This window comes from Medicago truncatula, chromosome 3, assembly GCF_003473485.1.
Source record: "Medicago truncatula cultivar Jemalong A17 chromosome 3, MtrunA17r5.0-ANR, whole genome shotgun sequence".
In the NCBI taxonomy this organism is placed as follows: Eukaryota; Viridiplantae; Streptophyta; class Magnoliopsida; order Fabales; family Fabaceae; genus Medicago; species Medicago truncatula.
The window spans coordinates 42,232,463-42,252,532 of NC_053044.1; the positions used below are offsets into that span (position 1 = coordinate 42,232,463).

The 20,070-nt window shown below is 33.0% G+C and overlaps 3 protein-coding genes across 3 annotated transcripts; 2 read left to right on the plus strand and 1 right to left on the minus strand.

Moving 5' to 3' along the window:
• The first annotated feature begins 1,629 nt into the window (after positions 1 to 1,629).
• Positions 1,630 to 5,316, plus strand: LOC11438622 (protein Iojap-related, mitochondrial). The gene is made up of 4 exons (XM_003601770.4): positions 1,630 to 2,062; positions 2,219 to 2,306; positions 3,161 to 3,258; positions 5,033 to 5,316. Exons 1-4 carry the CDS (start codon positions 1,793 to 1,795, stop codon positions 5,102 to 5,104), a joined length of 528 nt encoding a protein of 175 aa, XP_003601818.1. The 5' UTR covers positions 1,630 to 1,792; the 3' UTR covers positions 5,105 to 5,316.
• A 3,062-nt stretch (positions 5,317 to 8,378) lies between these two features.
• On the plus strand, positions 8,379 to 12,629 carry LOC11440405 (3-oxoacyl-[acyl-carrier-protein] reductase 4). The gene is made up of 11 exons (XM_003601772.4): positions 8,379 to 8,544; positions 8,630 to 8,772; positions 9,568 to 9,621; positions 10,689 to 10,769; positions 10,843 to 10,888; positions 10,966 to 11,060; positions 11,150 to 11,182; positions 11,466 to 11,600; positions 11,680 to 11,773; positions 11,861 to 11,943; positions 12,246 to 12,629. The coding sequence occupies exons 1-11, from the start codon at positions 8,379 to 8,381 to the stop codon at positions 12,276 to 12,278; spliced, it is 963 nt and encodes a 320-aa protein (XP_003601820.1). The 3' UTR covers positions 12,279 to 12,629.
• A 1,407-nt stretch (positions 12,630 to 14,036) lies between these two features.
• Positions 14,037 to 19,720, minus strand: LOC11441066 (DNA polymerase alpha subunit B). Its single transcript, XM_003601773.4, has 16 exons — positions 19,543 to 19,720; positions 19,375 to 19,450; positions 19,060 to 19,191; positions 18,144 to 18,504; positions 17,971 to 18,066; positions 17,678 to 17,757; positions 16,777 to 16,852; positions 16,510 to 16,683; positions 16,078 to 16,182; positions 15,848 to 15,943; positions 15,666 to 15,758; positions 15,544 to 15,576; positions 15,384 to 15,425; positions 14,919 to 15,049; positions 14,700 to 14,826; positions 14,037 to 14,382 (listed from the first exon to the last, which is right to left on the minus strand). Exons 1-16 carry the CDS (start codon positions 19,616 to 19,618, stop codon positions 14,230 to 14,232), a joined length of 1,851 nt encoding a protein of 616 aa, XP_003601821.1. The 5' UTR covers positions 19,619 to 19,720; the 3' UTR covers positions 14,037 to 14,229.
• Positions 19,721 to 20,070: the final 350 nt, after the last annotated feature.

The window sequence follows — 20,070 nt, forward strand, 5'->3', positions numbered from 1 at the left end:
AAAGGACTTCGATTGTTCCTCTAAATCATTCGGGAACTTCTACGGTACACCTGCAAATTACGGTGTACCGGTACTCTCGCTTACAATTTTTTATAAATTAACTATAATTTTTATGAAGAAAATAGGTGTTTGTTGACATATATATTTTAGAAAATATCATTTTATAAGAAAAAATATCATTTCATTTTTTATAAAAATCATACTAATTTTTTTTACATTTTATTGTAAAAAATAATCAAAATTCTCTATTATGAGTAATAAGAATTCAGAAAAATCAAATTTTACTGCGTTGACGATTTTGGTGAATAAGATTTAGTTATTATAATCATAGGTGATAGAAAATAATTTTTTCCTACAAAAAATAACTCATTTAACTATTAATTTAAGGATTTGGTGTACCAATACACTCAAATTATTGGGTGTACCATATAATTTGCCAAATCATAATAGTAGGTGGAATGTTCCCGTTCCACTCTGCATTTCCAGGTGGAATTAAAAGAGATAATAATTCATGCACTGTTCTGATCAATTTAATACTAATATTTTGAGACCTTAGGATATTTATATAATGAATAAACCATCAATTTTGTAAATAAATAAATTAATTTGGTCCATAAACTATAAAAAAATATGATAATCCGTCGCTAATCTATTTTTAATCGATCAAGATAGTTATTGAAGGAAATGAGAGAATAATTTGATAAAAAAATAAATCAATTTGGTCCATAAACTATAAAAAATTATGATAATCCGTCCCTAATCTATTTTTAATCAATCAAGATAGTTAACGAAGGAAATGAAAGAATAATTTGATGAATCAATAGTAATAGCTTTAAGGGTTTGTCTAACATTGCAAAAATTAAAATAATTAGTAGTAGTAATTTTTTTTTGAAAAACAACAATTATTTATTTGAAAGTTTTATATTTAATATAAAACGTACAAGTTCCAATACAAAATTTCTATTTTAAACTTCTTAACTCATGCAAGTTTGGATATGATAGAAAAACTGATAGTTTAAAGACCATACCTTAATATAAAAGTTAAATTGACGAGAGAATGCTAATTTATTTTTGTAGAAAGAGATAATGATAATTTAATGATCAATTGATTATTTTCATTCACAATTAAAGACAAATCTAATATAAAAAAAAGTTTGGAACAAATTTCAATTTAAAAAAAAAAGCTAAAAAATGTTGTTTAAGGAAACTCAAATATAAATATTGTGATGGAAACGCAAAATGAAATTATTAAAATTTTATTTCAAATATAAATAAAATAAGTTTTTTTTATCATTTGCACATGTTAAGAAGTTTAAAATAGTAATTTTGATTTGAAATTTGTGGATTTTATACTAAATGTGTATTTTTTAATAAATAATTGTTATTTTCAATAAAAAATTACTATTTTTAGTTGTTTTTTTTTTACAATATTTTTAGTTATTTTTTTTTTCAGATCAAGTAGTCTGATGGCTAGAATTCACAATTTTAAAGGTGAATAAGTGGCGTGTCTGTCTGAGGTTCGAACCTCAGCCTCTGCATATAATTATGCATGTCCCCTACATATATGTAATATGCAATATTGCAAACCCATATAAAATTACCATTTTTTTATTTGAAATAAAAACCAGAGCTGAGAGCCCTCTTTTCTCTCCACCACCACCCACCATTCAACACTTCCAAGTTCCAACGCTACCCTTTCCACTTAAATAGAATCGATTTTAAAACGAAAGCTCGCGTTCTTATTTGTGAGCCAAACATCTTCAAATAAAAATACTATAAAATCACGTTTCCAATGTGGACAGTTCTACGAGCTCGAGCTGGTTGTTCCTCGCGTTCTCTTCTTCAACCATGGAAGCTAGGGTTTCCCTCTCTATCCACCACCGCCTTTGACGGTGGCGTCCTCGATCTGCAAGAAATCCAAAAGATTCTTACGGACGTTCAAGCTGACGACGTCAAGATAATTCCAGCTCCTAAGCACAACGACTGGACTGATTTCATGGTACTTGCTACTGGTAGATCCTCTTGGCACGTCAAGAATATCGCTCAAGCCCTTATTTACCAGGCATGTTCGTTGCTTTTGATTCCAGAATTGATTTTTAGACATAAATAGCTTTTACTTGAACACACTTTTAACCAGAATCAATTTTCTAATTGAATAGTTGTTTCTTTATTTTATTTTTTGTTTTGTATTTTAATTTTAATATTTTTGTGTGACCAGGCTAAGCAGAAGCAGATAGGAGTTGAGCGAATGATGCTGCCTAGTGTGCAAGGGCAAGAGGATGGAAAGTGGATCGTCATTGACTCCGGTACATCATGATTTTTTTTATCCATTCATTTTGTTGAATTTCAATAATCCACTTAATGTGAACAGTAGAACCCTATGGCTGCAAAACTATAGTTGCCATGATGGTCTGTAATGTGTATATCATCGTTAATTAGCTTCTAAGGTGACAGCGAGAAATGTTTTCACTCATTTTTCCAACAATAAACCATAGTGCAGATACTTATGCACCTTAGGTGTCCGAGGGATGCTGCTTTTCTATATCCTAAATAATTTCTTAGCCGTTAGTTAGTAGTAGTGCCTATGTATGCAGCTACACATTAGTTAGGTTGCTGACTCTGGTCGAGTATAACCTTGTGCGTTTAAGCACATTCTACATGGTTAGGCCATGGAATTAGGGGTTTCCAAACCTATTTTTGACCTTAATCTCAACAAATGTCCTGCACTATTTTTGGGTGTGCGTTGTGTTCAAGGCCCTCTTATTGAATAATAAACTGAAATGTTTGGATTCTACAACTACTTTGGCATTGTTGCTTGATCCTTGGTATCCGGTGTGGGAATGCTGCAATATAACAATCCTATCACGGGCCACTTACAAGTTCACTCTTTTCATTGCTCAGAGCATCCTGTGGCTTGACAAGTCATCAAGGAAAAGGATCTCTATATTATTTGATTTTAGGTTTTAATAGCCTTTTTCCTTGCCATTATTAGCTAGAGCGAATACTAAACTTTCTAACAAACTCTTGTCGAAGATAATGTATGATATTTTGTGTTAGTGACTGTTTCTGTTTTTTTCGTTATAAAAAAATTGAAATTAGTTATTTAATATTTGGTTCTATCCATGCCTTTTTCCAGTACTGATTCATTTCTTTTGTTCAGGTAAAGTAATAGTTCATGCACTTGATGAAAATGCTAGAGCTTACTACAATTTGGAGGGTCTTTGGACCCGTGGGACATTGCCAAATGAACCTATTGAGGTAAATATGTGCCTAAACTTAAAGTGTTCCAGAAAATTAGGTTTTTGTTCTCATTTATCACCTTATAGGTTTAATATTAATATATGATATTTGAAGTTTGTGAAATCGATTCAGAAGCAAGTAGTTTACATTTGCATTAATGGGCTTGTTCTATCGAGAACTGCTGCCTGAAAAATTATGCAACTTTTCACTGTTATTTTTACATTGTAATTTGTGAATTGCCACATCCGTTGCACCTTTTCAGATGTTGTGTTAAAAGACTATTTGTGTAAGTTTTTAGGGACAAAATATTTTGGCTGCTAAGTTGGCTGAACCTAATTAGATAATCGTATTCGAGACTTCACAATTTAACACTTCTATGTCTCTAGTCGCAGGTGACTCTTCACTTCATTTATTATTTAAGATTTATATTTGATACGTCACCCTAAGTCTGTCAAAGACCAGGTTGAGATTAGAAGGCAGTACTTACTACTAGGCAAGCTTTTAGGCCTTGTCGGTAGGGTCTTCTTCTTGTCTTGGGCCAGTTGTAACCAGGAGTGGTCCAATACAGTAAGAGGGCGACTGCCAACTGAAAATTCTGCTTGGAGGAGACCTTTACCGCATTTGTTTGGTTAAGCAACTGGGGCTAGCAGTTTGAGTCATGTTTCATCTGACTAGCTTTGTGAGTTATGAGTAGTTGTGTTTGGATCAATAGGGCTTATGGAATTACAAATATAATTCTTTATATTATTATTATCATAATTTTTATTAGAGCAGTGCTAGGCGCAAATGCTCTAACAAACTCAGATGAACGCACACTTCTAAATTAAGCCACATTACTCTTTTCAAAACGCCAGTTACCTGTTTACCAACACACCAGGTTTGAGTCACTTTAAAAGAGTAATAATTAATTTTCACATCTCATCTCTCAAACAAAGTCAAGCACCGGACCTTTCATTAGCAACGCAAAACTCATCTCTCAAACAAACAGTCACAAGACTTACGTCGACTTCCTCTCTTTTCTGCCACTAATTCTAACAGCAAACTACCACCATAACCATTGAAACCTCCATCTGAACCACCAAAACCCACAACCTAAAAAGTAGGAAAAGGAGAACAGATTCAACATCTTTAATCTTCAACTTCACCCTTCTTTTTCGCTTGCCCATCTCCATCTCAAGAAAGAAAAAAGATGAAAAATCAATTGGGACACATAAGAAATAGAAATGCTTTGTTAGAGATGGGAAGATATAACTCTGTTGTTGTCGGTCGTCGCTGCTGGTGCCGTCTCCGTCGCCAGCGCCGTAGCTCGTAGTGCGCAACTTCTGATTGCAATTGTCGTCGTTATCTTTCCATAACTCGAAACCGCAACAGAGCCACTCATTTCTACTGAACCATACTACCTCCACCATTCACATTTCGGAGGAGCGCCACCCCTTGCGAAGTTGCGATTAACCTGACCAAAATATAAGACCCTCTGTGCAGAGCCATGTGAATGTATGTCAAACCATAGAATTTTGAAAATAGGTAATGGCGAGAATGTTTCCACTTTCCGATTTGTTTTGATGATAGAATTAATAAATAAACAATTAAATAAAAAAATTGGATAGCCGGTAGCCAAACAAGGAGGAATATGTGGCTGACTGTAGGAGTGTGTGTTGATGAGCGTGTGTTGAAGCGTTTATCTATAGCAGTTCTCTTTTTATTATTATTGTTATGTTATTGTTGTATCTGTTTTGGGAAAATTTTGTGGCATGACTGATTTGAGTGATCTCCTCTTACCTTTGATTTTTAGGATTTACATAAAGCTTTGGTGAAGGTCAGGCGGAAAAACAATTCCAAGAAACCTGCCCAAAAGAAAGCCTAATTGGTGTGTCGATGTAACTGCAAATAATAACCTTTATTTACTGTAGTTGTTGTGTATGCATCCGACATAAACAAAAGTAGTTTGTATTTTGTAACAAGATCTTCAACTTTCGTATCTGTTATTTTACTTGTTACAAATACAAATATTGCCTGCTTGTCTTGTTTGCTGCAATGATAAAGTTAAGAGAACGTAAAACTGAAGTTTTCAAGTTATCCTACTTTCTTGTTTACAGTCATGATTTTCATTAAAAACTGGAGCATTATACTGTTCAGATAGAACTATTACTCATATCTTTTGAACAATGAACAAGTATAATTATTTTGAAAATTCGCCTCTCTTATTTGCTCAATTATTTGCTCTTTCCATATTCCTGGTGTTAAACAATTGGTTCCCTAGAGCCTAGTTTTTCTTTCTTTTTGTTTCTTTTTCTCACTCTAGCTTTGTTAAAAAAAAACAAATAAAAGTGGTGAGTGTTTATTACACCAAATTGGTCTTTACTCTGTGAGGTGGTCTTAAATTAATTCCTGTGAATACAAAAACCTCAGAAAATTCAAGGATTAGAATTCTCTTGATCTAGACCCTTGAAACATAGGAGAGAATTTTGGAATTCGAAAAAAAAATGGAGAAGAGTTAGTTAAGGGTTGAGATTAAGTCTTGAGAAAAACTTGAGAGATCGCTTTTCCGAAAATTCAGTCCATAAAATGTTAGTGAAGCTAGTTATGTAAAGCTCTGCTGCCATGTCATAATTCATACGTCCAATATCAGGGACTAAAATGAATGTCCCTAACTCAATCCAATGGTATTTTTGTTTTAATTTTTTTAAATTTCCTCCTGTTCTTTCATGTCTCCTTTACGAGCAACATTTACTTGAGCACAAACCTAAATAAAAATTATTTAGATGCACATACATCAAATTATATACTATGTATTATTGGATGAGATGGGACAAATTTGGTAGAGCCTATACCAGAGTACTCGACAGGTTGGAAAAGCCCTCCTTTGGGTGTTTTGAAAATTAATATTGATGCGGGTTGTTTTGTAGACGACAAACATGTTGGAGTCTAATCGTTAGAAACCATGAGGGTGCAGTCATTACGGGAAAAACAAAGATTGAAAATGTGTCCATGACTCTGATCCTAGTCGAAGTTGTGGGACTGCGATGATGCTTAAATTGGATTGAAGAACATAAATTGCAGAATATTGTAGTTGAGATGAATGTTGAGAGTATGGTGAAGTGTGGTCCTTGGAAAGCTTAAGCTAGTTGTTATAAACTTAATTGTTGTTGGTTGTTTATGTTAGAAATTGGTGGTTGGGCCTAACACAACCCCACAAAATCGATTTGTGAGGTGAGGATTGTCCTCACTTATAAATACATTGTCAGACCATCTCCTATCCGATGTGGGACTCTTAACAGTTTAGACTTGTTATCTCATCTCATCTCATTTGTTTAATGTTAGTTTACTGTGTACCAAAAGATGCAGCAAGAGGGCAGCTCATAGCCTTGTTGGACAAGCTTTGACTTTTAGGAAAAAGAGGAAAACTAACGGTGAGCCTTTGGCTTTTAGAAAGTATGTGTTAAGACTATCCATGTAATGTAATATTACTAATGTCTATGTTATACATGTGAATGAATGAAAGCAGGAACATCAATTTGTGTGCTTCAAGTTTTCATGTTTTTAAGTTGTATTTCTTTTTGTATCAATAACATGATATATTTTTCAAATAAAAATATTAAAATAGAACACAAAATAAAGCTAAGAAGTTGCAAAAGTAGTTTTTTCTTAAACAACTTAATTCATTCAATAAAGCCTAGCACAAGGAGTACAAAAGGCTAGAGATTACAAACAAATCAAAACAAACAAGCCTCCACGCACCGATGAAAACAAACACCAGGAGGCACCAAAGGCCGAAACAGGGAAAACAAAACCAAACATAAACAAAAGGCCTATGGCTAAACAACAGAACAACAAAAAGCCAATCATCACCGGAACAACCAATCATGCAGACTCTCATGTCGTGACTGCAGAAAACCAGACAACAGTTCAAACTAAAAACATCGTAACGACAATGTAATCTTGGCTTTTGATGGCTGGATCATTCAACAGTTCAAACCAATGATGATTGTGTTGATTTTCATATCCTACAAAGAGAGGTAAAGAGGTTGTATTCCCGCATAGTAAAAAACCAACATGTTGTATTTCCATCAATAAGAAAACTTCAAACCAACACCTGTAATAGGTCAGAACAAGCAACATTATGGTTTATGACATGAGAAAAATAAGGAGCCTGAAAAGAATACATACTTAATAAGTTATGTTCATGATATAAAAGTTCAAATAAATATAAAACACACCAAATTCTGTTATGAAATTAATTTTAAATAAAAATAAAACAACATCAAAATCTATATTTGAACCTTGTTTACTTCACCAAGATGATCTTAATTTGGATTGAAGGGAGCTACAATATTCACACTACCATTTTCACCGATCCAGACACAATTCTGCTCCTGCTAAAATATTTACATAAAAAACATGAATGCTTAGTATGCAATGTAATATCAGGTACATTTTAAAATAAAAGTATGAGATCATCTATAATACGAATTATCAAAGAGAAATAGACAAAACAATAAATCTTATATCTGCACCAAATTTACCAAACTAGTATATTCTTTGTTTACTTGAATGCTTTCTTGCGTGCCAATTCCATCACCAAGTTAGAGATATGTAAAACACTTGATGTTCAATTTCTTTACCTCTAGATGTGCATGGACCCTGCCATAAAAAAACTTAAATTAGACATCTCAACTATTATATCTATAATATCAATAAATACTATAAATTTCATACTCACCTCTTCTTGACTTTGAACTTTTTTGGTAGGTTTTTTTAGTTTTCTTTTTGTGCAAGCTTTTTCATATGTACCCTTTTTCATATATCTATTATATACATGAAATTTGTGTAAAATATCATGTATTTTGAACTTATGACATCAAAAAGTAAAAAGGAGTGGAATTTACATATGTACCCTTTGTAGCATATGGCACACTATTATGGCCATTACTAAGCTTCACAGCTCAGCTCACCTACTGAAACTACACAACATTCACACACATCGTTTGTACCGTCCACTCAGTAACAACATTCTCACACTCCGGAGCTTCCAAAGTACTAACAAACACAACGCATTTTAAAAACTCAAAACCATTCTCTCTTCTCTTCATTTCATTTCATTTCCTCTGGCTTCTTCCATTTTCTCTTTCAAAACAGCAATGGCTTCTCTTACCGGATCCAATTGCGTCGCTCTCCGTTCCGCCACTTTCGCCGCCACCGGTAACCGTAAAATCACTCAGATCCGCCATTACTCTCCACTTCTCAATCATCCCCGTCTGGTTTCCGGTCTTCACTCTAGATCCAACACTTCGTTTAACTCCACCGGTACTCTTACTCAAATTTTCATTTAATTTTTTTTCCTTCATGAAATTCCTTTCAATTTCGCTAATTCGAGAACGCGCGTTTTCAGGTTTGAGAGCACAGGTTGCTACACTGGCGGAAGCGTCAACCGAAGCAGTTCAGAAAGTGGAATCGCCGGTTGTGATTGTTACCGGAGCTTCCAGAGGTATTGGAAAAGCAATTGCGTTAGCGTTAGGTAAAGCAGGTTGCAAGGTTAGTCGTTGAAAACTGTTAGACATAAACTGATAATGAAATTATTCAATATTCATGTTTATTTCTGGTGAATTTCGAATTGTACGAATAGATTCTAGTAGTTACAAAAAATGAACTCATAATTTTCAAAACGATTTTGTTAATTTTCCTCTTCATACGTAGTAGGCTCTATCGCAATTTATGTAACTTGTTCCCGAATCACCAGCTTCTGCATTGCGAGTTAAAAAATGTGTGTTAGAGAGTGTGTTACTATTACTCTTTTATTTTTGGTTGTTATAATTGATCGTATTTATGTTTAAAACTAAATATCTAAAGAATATGATCTTGCGGTAATAATGAAATTTCTGGTCATCTTGTTAGAAATCTAGTTCTGTTGTTAGTTTTTTCCCCAAATTTCTGTCAGAAATTGGCAATAGTTAGAATTCCTTGTAGGTTTGTAGCTCTCCTTAGGCTCAGTTTGGTTGTCAATTAAAATAAGATCAATTTATAATCCTTCATTTCCAAAAAAGTTCTGGTTGATTTATAAATGTTATAGAGATGTTTTTTTTGGCAAATTATAATAGAGAAGTTAAACTAGAGTTTCTGAAAAATTGAGAAGTAGAAGCCAGCTTAAATTAGAAGTTAATAAAACTCAGTTATTACAAAATTCTTTTGATATTATTTTTACAAGTGGTTTTGGAGAAATTTATCAAATCCGTCTTTTAGTCCTTGCAATGAAATCAGAGTTGTCTACATTGCTGTAAACGTAATGCTTTTGGATCCTGATGTTCGGTTACATGGACTTAATATTTTCAGGTTTTGGTCAACTATGCAAGATCATCCAAGGAAGCTGAAGAGGTTTCCAAGGAGGTAGAAAACTACCTTCTGAAATATTTGTGATTATTCGTTTGTGCATTGTTGCCATTAGTGTTTCTGTTTTTATGCCAATCTATTATTAGGACCATGGTTAAAGTTTATACTAATATACTGAAATTTCAAACATAAAACACGACTGAAATTTCATATCTTTACTTTTAATCTGTAATGTTTTTATTTGTATGCAATATATTGTAGAAACTTTTTTTTATGTAGTGTTATTAGTATATTCATTGTGTCCCAAATATTTGGTAGACTTGTAAAGTTGGTGGTGCAGTGCTAGATTATCACCCCAACAATATTATAGTTTTTGTAAATTTTAAACTTCGATAAGTTTTCCCCTCAAGAACAAGGAGTGTCAAGTGATATAGCACTGAAGATTTGTTTATCAGTGCAATGTATCTATAATTCTATATGATAATTCATGTTATTTCCCGATTCCAAGCCAAAGTTGTTGATCATTCTATGGTTTTTTTTTTAGCCAGGGTTTCATGGTCTTCTATTTTCATGCTCTATGTTTTGTTAATGACTCAGTTTCTAAATAAAATTACTACTCTCTCCATCTCAACATAATTGTCTCTTTAGCATTTTTTTCTTTGTCTCAAAATAATTGTCACTTTAGAATACCAATGCAATATTTTATTTTATTTTCCACTATTATGCCCTTTTTTATTAAATTTCATCCAACTTAACAACTCCACCAACTACAATTAATAAGGGCATTTGGGTAAATGATACTAATTTTACCATTGAAATAAACACAATTAATCATTTCCTTAAATATCGTGCACAAACATTAAACGACTATTATTTTGAGATGGAGGGAGTACGGTTTTTCATTATATAAATTTGTTCATTACCATAATTTTAATGCTGTGCTTTACAGCAGTAGTTCTGTGTGGTTGTAGTTGTATGTTATATTGATGCATGCTTGATGATATTTGTCGTTTATTATTTTAATGATCTCGGCTATTGTCATCTGTATAATTTGAGTATTAGTGTTCATGCTATTTTACTGGTATTGACTGAACTGCATCAATTTGTTTGATTACTATTTGTAGATTGAGGCACTCGGTGGGCAAGCTCTAACATATGGTGGAGATGTTTCTAATGAAGCTGATGTGAACTCTATGATTAAAACTGTGAGCAGCTACTCTTGAATTATTAGATTGATCTTGTTCTACCTTTGCTGCTTTATGACTTTCACATTTGTAGGCAGTAGATGCTTGGGGAACCATTGATGTATTGATAAACAATGCCGGTAAGTTGAAAAGATCTTGTGATTGTGCTACCCTTTCTATCTTCCCTCATACTCAAACAAAGATTGTATGGTTATAGGAATAACCAGAGATGGTTTATTGATGAGAATGAAGAAGTCTCAGTGGCAGGAGGTTATTGATCTAAATCTCACTGGTGTTTTTCTTTCCACACAGGTGAATATTTTGAAGAACGGGTCTTGTGTTAAATTTATGTCTTCCCTTTTCCTTTTAATTTGATATGAGACTGTTAATTTTTTTTGCAGGCAGCTGCTAAGATTATGATGAAGAATAAAAAGGTGACAAAAATTTATTCTTTTTTCCTTCCCATTTTATGATTTCTTGTAGGAATCCTATTTAGGAACAATGGACCGTTCAAGTCATTGATTATTCCTAAAGTGGAATTTTTTTCTCAACAATTCCTCTTATTTCTCAACAAATCCTATCTAGGAACAATAAGAATTTTTGCCAAAGTTTAATTCTAATTTTTTGTAGTAGTATCCATCTTATTGCTACCTTTAGTCTTAAAGTAGAGTATTTATCTTATTGCTACTTTTAAACGTGGATGTTGTATTTTTTCAGGGAAGGATAATCAACATTTCATCAGTTGTTGGTTTGATTGGCAATGCTGGACAAGCCAATTATGCTGCTGCAAAAGCAGGAGTAATTGGCCTGACAAAATCTGTTGCAAAGGAATATTCTAGCAGAGGCATCACTGTAATTTTCTAAATTATATCCATTTCTTCCTGATATTGTCAATTGTTAAATTTAGCTAAAAACCCTGTTTTCTTGCCAGGTTAATGCTGTTGCTCCAGGATTCATTGCATCTGACATGACTGCCAAGTTAGGAAATGACCTTGAGAAAAAGATTTTGGAGGCAATTCCATTAGGTGAATGCAAGAAATAATTTATTGAAGCTGTAGTTTATTGAAAGATGTTGTTAACCACTTAACTTAATATTTGTACGTTGAATTTAGGACGGTATGGCCAACCAGAAGAAGTTGCTGGACTAGTGGAATTCTTGGCGCTTAGTCAAGCTGCCAGTTACATCACTGGACAGGTCATTTGCTTAATTGATCTTGCACATGAGTTCCGTTTTACAAGTACATTTACAAATGTATTTTTCAATAATACTTATATTTCCTTTCTTAACCAACGCCCTTTCGATATCATAATTACATAAGTAACTAATATCAAGCTCAGCCGCCACCTTATTGAAACTCTGAAGTTTAAGACATGCTCATTTTATGATTGGAATTGATCATCTATCCTATCATGTTAGGGTTCTTTATGTTGTTTTCCAGCGTTTCTTTTTCTGCTTATCACTAAAGTGTTTTTTATACTATAATCACTGTGTTGCAGGTTTTCACCATTGATGGAGGTATGGTGATGTAAATCAGCGATCTGTTTCCCTGGCAATTTGAGCTCCTACATCTAAATCGCAGTTCATCGAAATGGTTTTCAACTACTTCTATATGATGATAATTTGTTCTTTGCTGAGTTTTGCTTGAGCTCTACCTTGTGATTTATAGTAGAATCCTAGTTGAGCTTATTCATGAAATCAAAGGTGTTTTAACAAGGTCATGTTATAGGAAATAATAATAATTATATTTTCTGGCCTCCGAGGATTAGTTTTTCCTTCCTAGATGTTCTTTGCTAGTAGGAACTGGATTATTATGCACTGTTCTAAATTCTGATTATACGCAATAAATATATGTCAAAGGCAAAGCTAAGTTTTTGTGGCAATTGTTTAGATTATTTAATTTGAGAAAATAACTGTTCTTTATTCTCAATTATACGCAAAAATATGTCAAAGCTAAATCTTTGCGGCAATTGCTTAGATTATATGTCTGAGATAATAATTTAATATTCATCAATAATTACAAAAATAAAAATATTTTATGAATCTTTAATTTTACTTATTTTAGGAAGAAAAGGAAATATTCAAGGGTTATCTTACTATTTTTTTAAACGAAGTCAATATATATATATATATGGGGTTTGCTAGAACACACTCACTAGTTTTTATGTGAGAGAGTGTTTTAACAAAGCTATACCTTAATGTGTATTTAACCACTTTTTAGTTATTCACTTGTTAAAATACTCCTTCTAAAAAATAAGTGGATGTATTTTAGCAAATGCCTATAGGATTTGCTAGAACACACCCACTTGTTTTTTTTTAGAAGGTGTGTTATCGCAACATACACTTTAAGGTGTATTTATTAATTTTTTAGTTATAACTTGCTAAAACACTCCCGCATAAAAACTAGTGGGTGTGTTCTAGCATATATATATATATATATATATATATATATATATGGATAGGATCAAATGACACTATGGTGTCAAATTAAATTTGACACCAAATTATAACCATTAATTCAACTTTAATCCGACGTTTCACATCAATTCATTGAATGCTCGCATGCTTAACAAATTATCTAAATTTTAATTTTAGAAACAATTTATTCTTTCTTTTTTTGATTAATTATTTACCAAAAATTCTCTATTGGTATTATTATAGTTTGTTTGCCAAAAATTATTCACTGTCATTCTTTTTTTTAAGGCTTATCATCCTTATTTTTTTATTCCTATTAACCTTTTTTATTTTTATTTTTCCTAGAAGAACCAAAGGAAATTGATTTATAAAGAGCACATTGCACCAAAAAATAAAAAAAAGAACTTATGCTATTAAACGAAAGCAAAACACAAATGCTAGAACATCCGATACAAGAATATTAGCAGCATGAACTCAAGAATACTACCATCCAACAAATGAAAGAGTAGTCAATCCAAAGATTAGTAAAAAAAGAAATTGTAGGGAGAAATCAAATGGTAAATAATTAATCAAAAAAAGAAAGAATAAATTGTTTCTAAAATTAAAAATTAGATAAGCATGTGAGCATTTAATAAATTGATGAGAGACGTCGAATTAAAGTTGAATAGAGACAACGCGGATAATATATGCAAGGTCCGAGGTTCAAATCCCGACCACCTACAAAAATAAATGTACATATAATTGCACGCAATAAAATCAAAATGAAAACAGTGTGTATTACATTTGCGAATTGAACAAGATGTTAAGGGTTAATAAAATTGAAAGAACAAGATTCTTTTTTTTTTTGAAAGAACAAGATTCTATACGACAACATATGAAAGGAAATGATTTTATAAGGTTTTCGTTGAAACGATTTTATAAGATTTCGTTGTTACACTTGCATCTCATCTCATCAAGTTAAAACCTGTAATAATACATATTTTCTTCTTTTTTTTCAACATTAATTGAAGGAAAGTAAGACATTGATTTTACAAAGGTGCCCGAAAAATAGTGTTCTAAACAAAATATTCAAATGGCCAAAATTGAAGCGTTAATTTTATCGAGACCCCCACTATAATCAAGTTCTACAAAAGTGCCTCCTCCTTCCCCTTTGGCTAATCTTCCCGGATTTACGGCAATGCATTTCATGCGGTTGGTCTCTTCACCTTCGTTGTCAAGAACCTGCCCAGTGAATCATTTATAAATGTTCAATCATGAAGAAAAAAAAGTGCATTTTACTTGTCCAGCGACCCTGCTCACAGGCATATACATGTTTAGAAGTGCATGCATCTACGCGGTGAACATGTTACTACTTCATTTTCAAGACACATTTACTATTTTCACTTTTAATTATAAAACAATCACATTATTTAGAAGATTTGTTGCATAAAATGGTGTTATTTATCTAATTAAAAGTGAAAATAGATAATATAAACATAAAATAACATTTTGCAGTATTTTTAAAAAAAAAATTCAAGTTTAAACTGAAAATAATTTACCTTGACAAAGTACTTGAGGTCTGAGGGTAAGATAAGAACATCTGGAACCAGTGGTAGTTGAAGGGCTTCTGGCGCCAGAGAGAAGTCCAAGGGAACACTTTCAGCTGGTGGATAAAGTGGATAGAAACTGACATAAAATTGAAAGGTATCAATTGTTTGATTTGTTTCTGATGATTGCTGAACTTCACATCAAGCATAGAAACAAGATAACAATATTACCTTTGTTGGTTAAGAATATGGTTTGCAAGTCTACTCAAGCGATCAATAGGTTTTCTATCTGCTGAAATTCGTGATATCTCCTCCCCGCTGATCTGCTTGAGAACATCCAAAGTGCAGCAACCAACTTTGACCTGAAACCCAATCCTTGATCAAAAAACTTCTCCACAGATCCAGCAAATAACAAAATCCTATAATTATCATTTGTTTCTTCTTGTTTGAAAAGAAAACCAGTAAGTGGAAAGAAAAAAAACCTAAAAAAATATCCTTCAACATACTGTGTAATAGAATGGCAGATGTAGAGTGATATTGACAAATAAGAACCAGAGGTTTCTCAATCTATAGCTAGATTTCATAACCAATATGCTTATGGCGTGTCAGCCAGGTTTTTCGTCTAGATAAGCCTAGATATTACAATATGGAGCTCATCAAACAAGCCATAAGATTCGGTTATCCAAAATGCAATACCTCATTTGCCTCGAAGATTCCAGGATTAGTGAGACTGGCTATCTGATAATAAAAGAAAATAATTATGTAAGTATCAATGCCCATAGTGAAAGATATTCTGCTACCATACATTAGCATACATTTCTGAAGATTAACTCCTATTGCTTTAAAATCATTATACCTGAAGCTGAGGTTGACTGATATCAAATGCAGGCTGCAAAAACAAATTATGCAAATTAGTTTTTGTATCTTTGATTTGCGTAAACTAAAATAATGGCTAACGAATATAAGATTTATCATTACCTGAGGAAAAACAAAATCATGGTTAGCATCCCGTATAGATGGTACAAGGAGAACACGTACTGCTGAACCCATACTTTCTACATAATCTTCCAACTGGGAACAGCAAGTGCACCAAGGTGGAGGTTAGAACTTGGGGCATAACAGAAGAAAATTTCAAAAACAAATCTTATTAAAGTTGTTACCTTCCTCAAGACTTCCAAACGAAATATTTCATCAAAATCCCTGTCCACAGTTCCTTTCTTGATGTCTGGGTGTTCAGAATCAATAAATGGTCCAAGCTGAGATAAAATGCAATTGTTAACATAACATCAAGTTTGCAATCTCATGATCTAGCTAATACTGTTTAAGACCCTAAGCGCCGCTAATTGTGATTAAAAAGAAAGATGTAGACTGGTATAGGTGGCATAATTACCAATACAAGCAACTGTGGTGGTCTTCGCTTTGCGTATGCCAGCAGTTCTACAAGAGGCTCAAAAAACAAATTGTCGGTTGTAGTAAAAGGACCAGCCGCAATAATCTGTTAAGCACAAGAGCACGTGTAAACTATAAATTATTAACAGAAATACAGTATGTATAGGGAGACACCGATAATATTTGAAGAACTTGCAATGTGGAAATATATAATATTTCAATTGTAAAATGACACTTCCTATGATTATTCCTAGGCTAGCTAGATAGGATGTTACTGTGTTGGGCATTTTGCTATTATGAAAATGACACTTCAGTGAAACTGTAGAAGAAAAGTTTCTCAATGATTTCAAATAATTCATTATTAAAAATAAAATGTAGTACAGAATTTAGTTTCCAGGATAACACATTAGCAAACAAAAAATGGGATGCGTACCATTGATAACTCTCTCTGGTTACAAAGCAGTTCAGTTGGCTGATTCTCCTTATCAATAGCTTGCTTCTTTGAAGGATTCAAATCCTCCTTGGCAACAGAGGTAGGTATATAATCCACCAATTTAGATGCAACTAGGCAATGCCCACTGGGATTATGCCCTCCAATTCCAACTACCTATCAAGATGAAGCCTTCCTGTTATAACTTTTAATCATGATACACAATTGCACATTTGAAACCTACAATTTAACTCGATGTTTCTTACTCACCTGACCAGGGAAAACTGAATAATGGTTTAAGCGTTGCAAGTCCAGGCGGACACATTCCCCTCCAGAATGTTCAATACTGTTGAGGTATCACCATATTAAAAAACAAATTTATGTATAACATATAAACTACAAGAGATAAATGTAGCAAATATATGATAAGTAGTGTTGTATGTAATGTGTTTGATTCTTTGGTGGAAAAATTGATTTTCAATGAATTTATTTCAAAATTTTATTTTGGTAAAGTAGTCAAATAATTTATGTTTAGATAAATTAACGTAAAAAGAAGTTCTACAATAAATTTAATGCTAAAAAATGTTTGGAGCTCTGTAGCACCAACTCTTATGGAAGGCGTGTCCGGTGCCCGACCCAGACACAACACCGACACATGTGATTGTTCAATTAAGTCATTTTTATTTCTTTTTTCTTACTGGTGCCAACGTGTCTGTGTGAATGCTTCATAGGTTTGGAGACAAAAACTACAACCCCAAGATTTAAGTTAAGATCCATTATTAAGGCAACATTAATTCTACTATAGAACATCAAACATATCAAAATCAAATTTATACTTCTACAATCAATTTTGCCTCTCAAAAGTAAAACCAAACATGCACTAAAGACAGTAGAGCCTAAATAAGTCAACATGCCAAAGTAAAACAATGGATCACAGAATATAAAAAACCCCATCATGGCATCCCTTGAGTTGACATAAGACCTAATCAAATTAAATAGACTGACTTATTTCCCCTAAGAGTATTTGTTCTAAGTTGTTCGTAAACCCTAAAGAGTATTTGTCTAAACAATTCTTATCAAATCCAACATATTGGCAATAGATAGATCGACCTGAGAAGAGACAATGGATATGTATGTATGAAAAATATATGGAGATCTAATAGTTATTCACCTGCTCTGCAACATGACAGACTTCTCATTAAGACGGCCTTCTCCGTCACAACAAATCATGCCAATGGAAAAAAAGCTTCTCTGTTAAAGCATATTAACTTCAAGTTATTAGACAAATTTCCCCTTAGGCAAAGAACATTCAATGTAAATGTAGACCAGAATTAATGCACATGTTAAAATCAAAATAGCATGAAAATTTCATTGGCCAAGAGCCAATAAGTAAAATTTGGTGCTCAATGAATTTGCCATCAAAATTATGAGTATGCATGAGAGAAATGGATGCATTAAACTCACCGGTGAGGCAATTGAAGGGTCTGTTGGTTCTTCATAGAGCCCAGAGGCTACAAGTGCTCTTGCATGTTTTTTAATCCGGTTTTCTATAGCATTAATCTACATACCAGTAATCAGGTATCAACAAACAAATGTAAAAGGGAAAATATCTCCGCGAAAATCTAGATATCACATACCTTATCCTCAGTCCTATCATACATGAATCTGCAACCTGGTTTCGGCCCTGATCCATGAATCACCAATGAACATCTTTTTCGGCTTACAATTTTCGAAACAATATTGTACTCGTCATTCTCTTCATTCTCGTGATTAAGTTCTTGTTTTCCATTTTCTACGTCAGGTATGGTATTGATGCTGAACTTCACCGCAAACCTATCTGTCCGTTTTGAAAAAGGTGTAACCAGATCAGCCGGCTTTCCAGATGCTAAAATATTTCCATACAAAGATGGTGTATCATGTATAGGCGAATATACATCTTGACGATTATTTGTTGGTGTGCTGGGAGTATCATCCTTTGTATCATCATCATTTAAGATCCTGCATACAACGATTTTCATCAGAAAAATCTGTCCTTTAACTCAACAACTCCGTCTGCTTTATTTAACTATTTCATGACCATTAACAGATACAACAATAAATAAAAACCACTGTACGTAGTAGAGTCTATCCTAATATGCATCAACAACCTATGTTTCGTACCAAAGGGATAGATGCTATGTGTAAATATTTGGTGCCAGATTCTCTGAGGTTGTTTTTGTCCCAATGTGACGATCCCCCGGGCTTCCCTTACGACCCAACAGATACAAGTTCAAAAACAATTTAATGAATAAATAAAAGGCAGTTGACAACTGGCAGAATTTTTTGCAGAAGGTCGGATAATTTTCTTCCACATTTACACGGTGATGCAAGCTATAAGGAGGTATATAATGGGTTTACATGAAAAACAATTCTTATTTTTGTGAAATTTATACATTCAGCCGAAGAATTACGCCTAAAGAAACTGCAGATTTTAGGTTTCACATAAAAAAACAACTCTTAATTCAAATGCATGTCCAAAGTTGCGATTAAAGCACCGAAGCAGAATATGCTTACATTTCTACATCTCCGATAGAATAAAGATGCAAACCAGTTTCCTCCTTAATAATATCGTCTTTCACATTATTTTGCAGATGCAACATAAACCCTTCCATTTCAGCATTTTGTACAATTGGTTCATCCAGCTGTCTGTCAAATATTACCAACCAAATTCAAATCGTAAATTTTCCAACAAAAACAAAATTCTTTAAATCAATAAATAAATTCATAACATAAAAAGATTCTAATATCTTTACATTTCACAGATCACAAAGTATAATACCAGTACTTATTCACAAAAAATAATTGGTGTGAAATTAACAAAATATGAACCTGTTAAGATAATAAACTTCCCAGCTTGAGACGAGATCGGAAGGGGTGAGACTGTAGTTGATGCAAAAAGTGAGACCTAAAAATTTTGCAGCAATTAATTAAGTAGATAAGCAACAAATTATTAGCGTTAATTGTTTGATTAATTAAGCAAAAGGAAGAAGTAGTTACATTTGCTGAGAATCTCTTCTTCTTCGTCAAAATCGAACCCGGCTTTCTTGAATTCTGATTTGATTTCTTCTTTCATTTTTGCGCTTTCTCTTCTCTTCTCTTCGTCTAGGGTTTCTCTGAAGTTGAGGTGCCGAATGAAAATGGCGGGAATTTTTCCCGGATTGGGTTTATTTATTATTAAAAAAAAAGGGTTCTTTATTCCTATTATACCCTTTATACGGCATCGTATGCCCCTCTTGCACCCTCTCAGTTTGCATGTATGTTTGTTTCGTAAATTAATTAATAAATTATTGGAAGAGTTTTTTTTTTATTTTTTTTTTAGGTATTTGTAGACTTTTTTATTGCAAGAAAGTTTGTTTCCTTAAGTTTATATCAATTGGTAGAGTTAAATGCATAATATATACAAAGGTTGAAGTTTGAACCCCGGACACCCATCTTCTCTGTATTTAAAATATGTAAGCTTCAACTATTAGGCTATTTGAAGAAAAAAAATCTTTGCTTTTTTGTTGCTAATATAAATTTAGATGA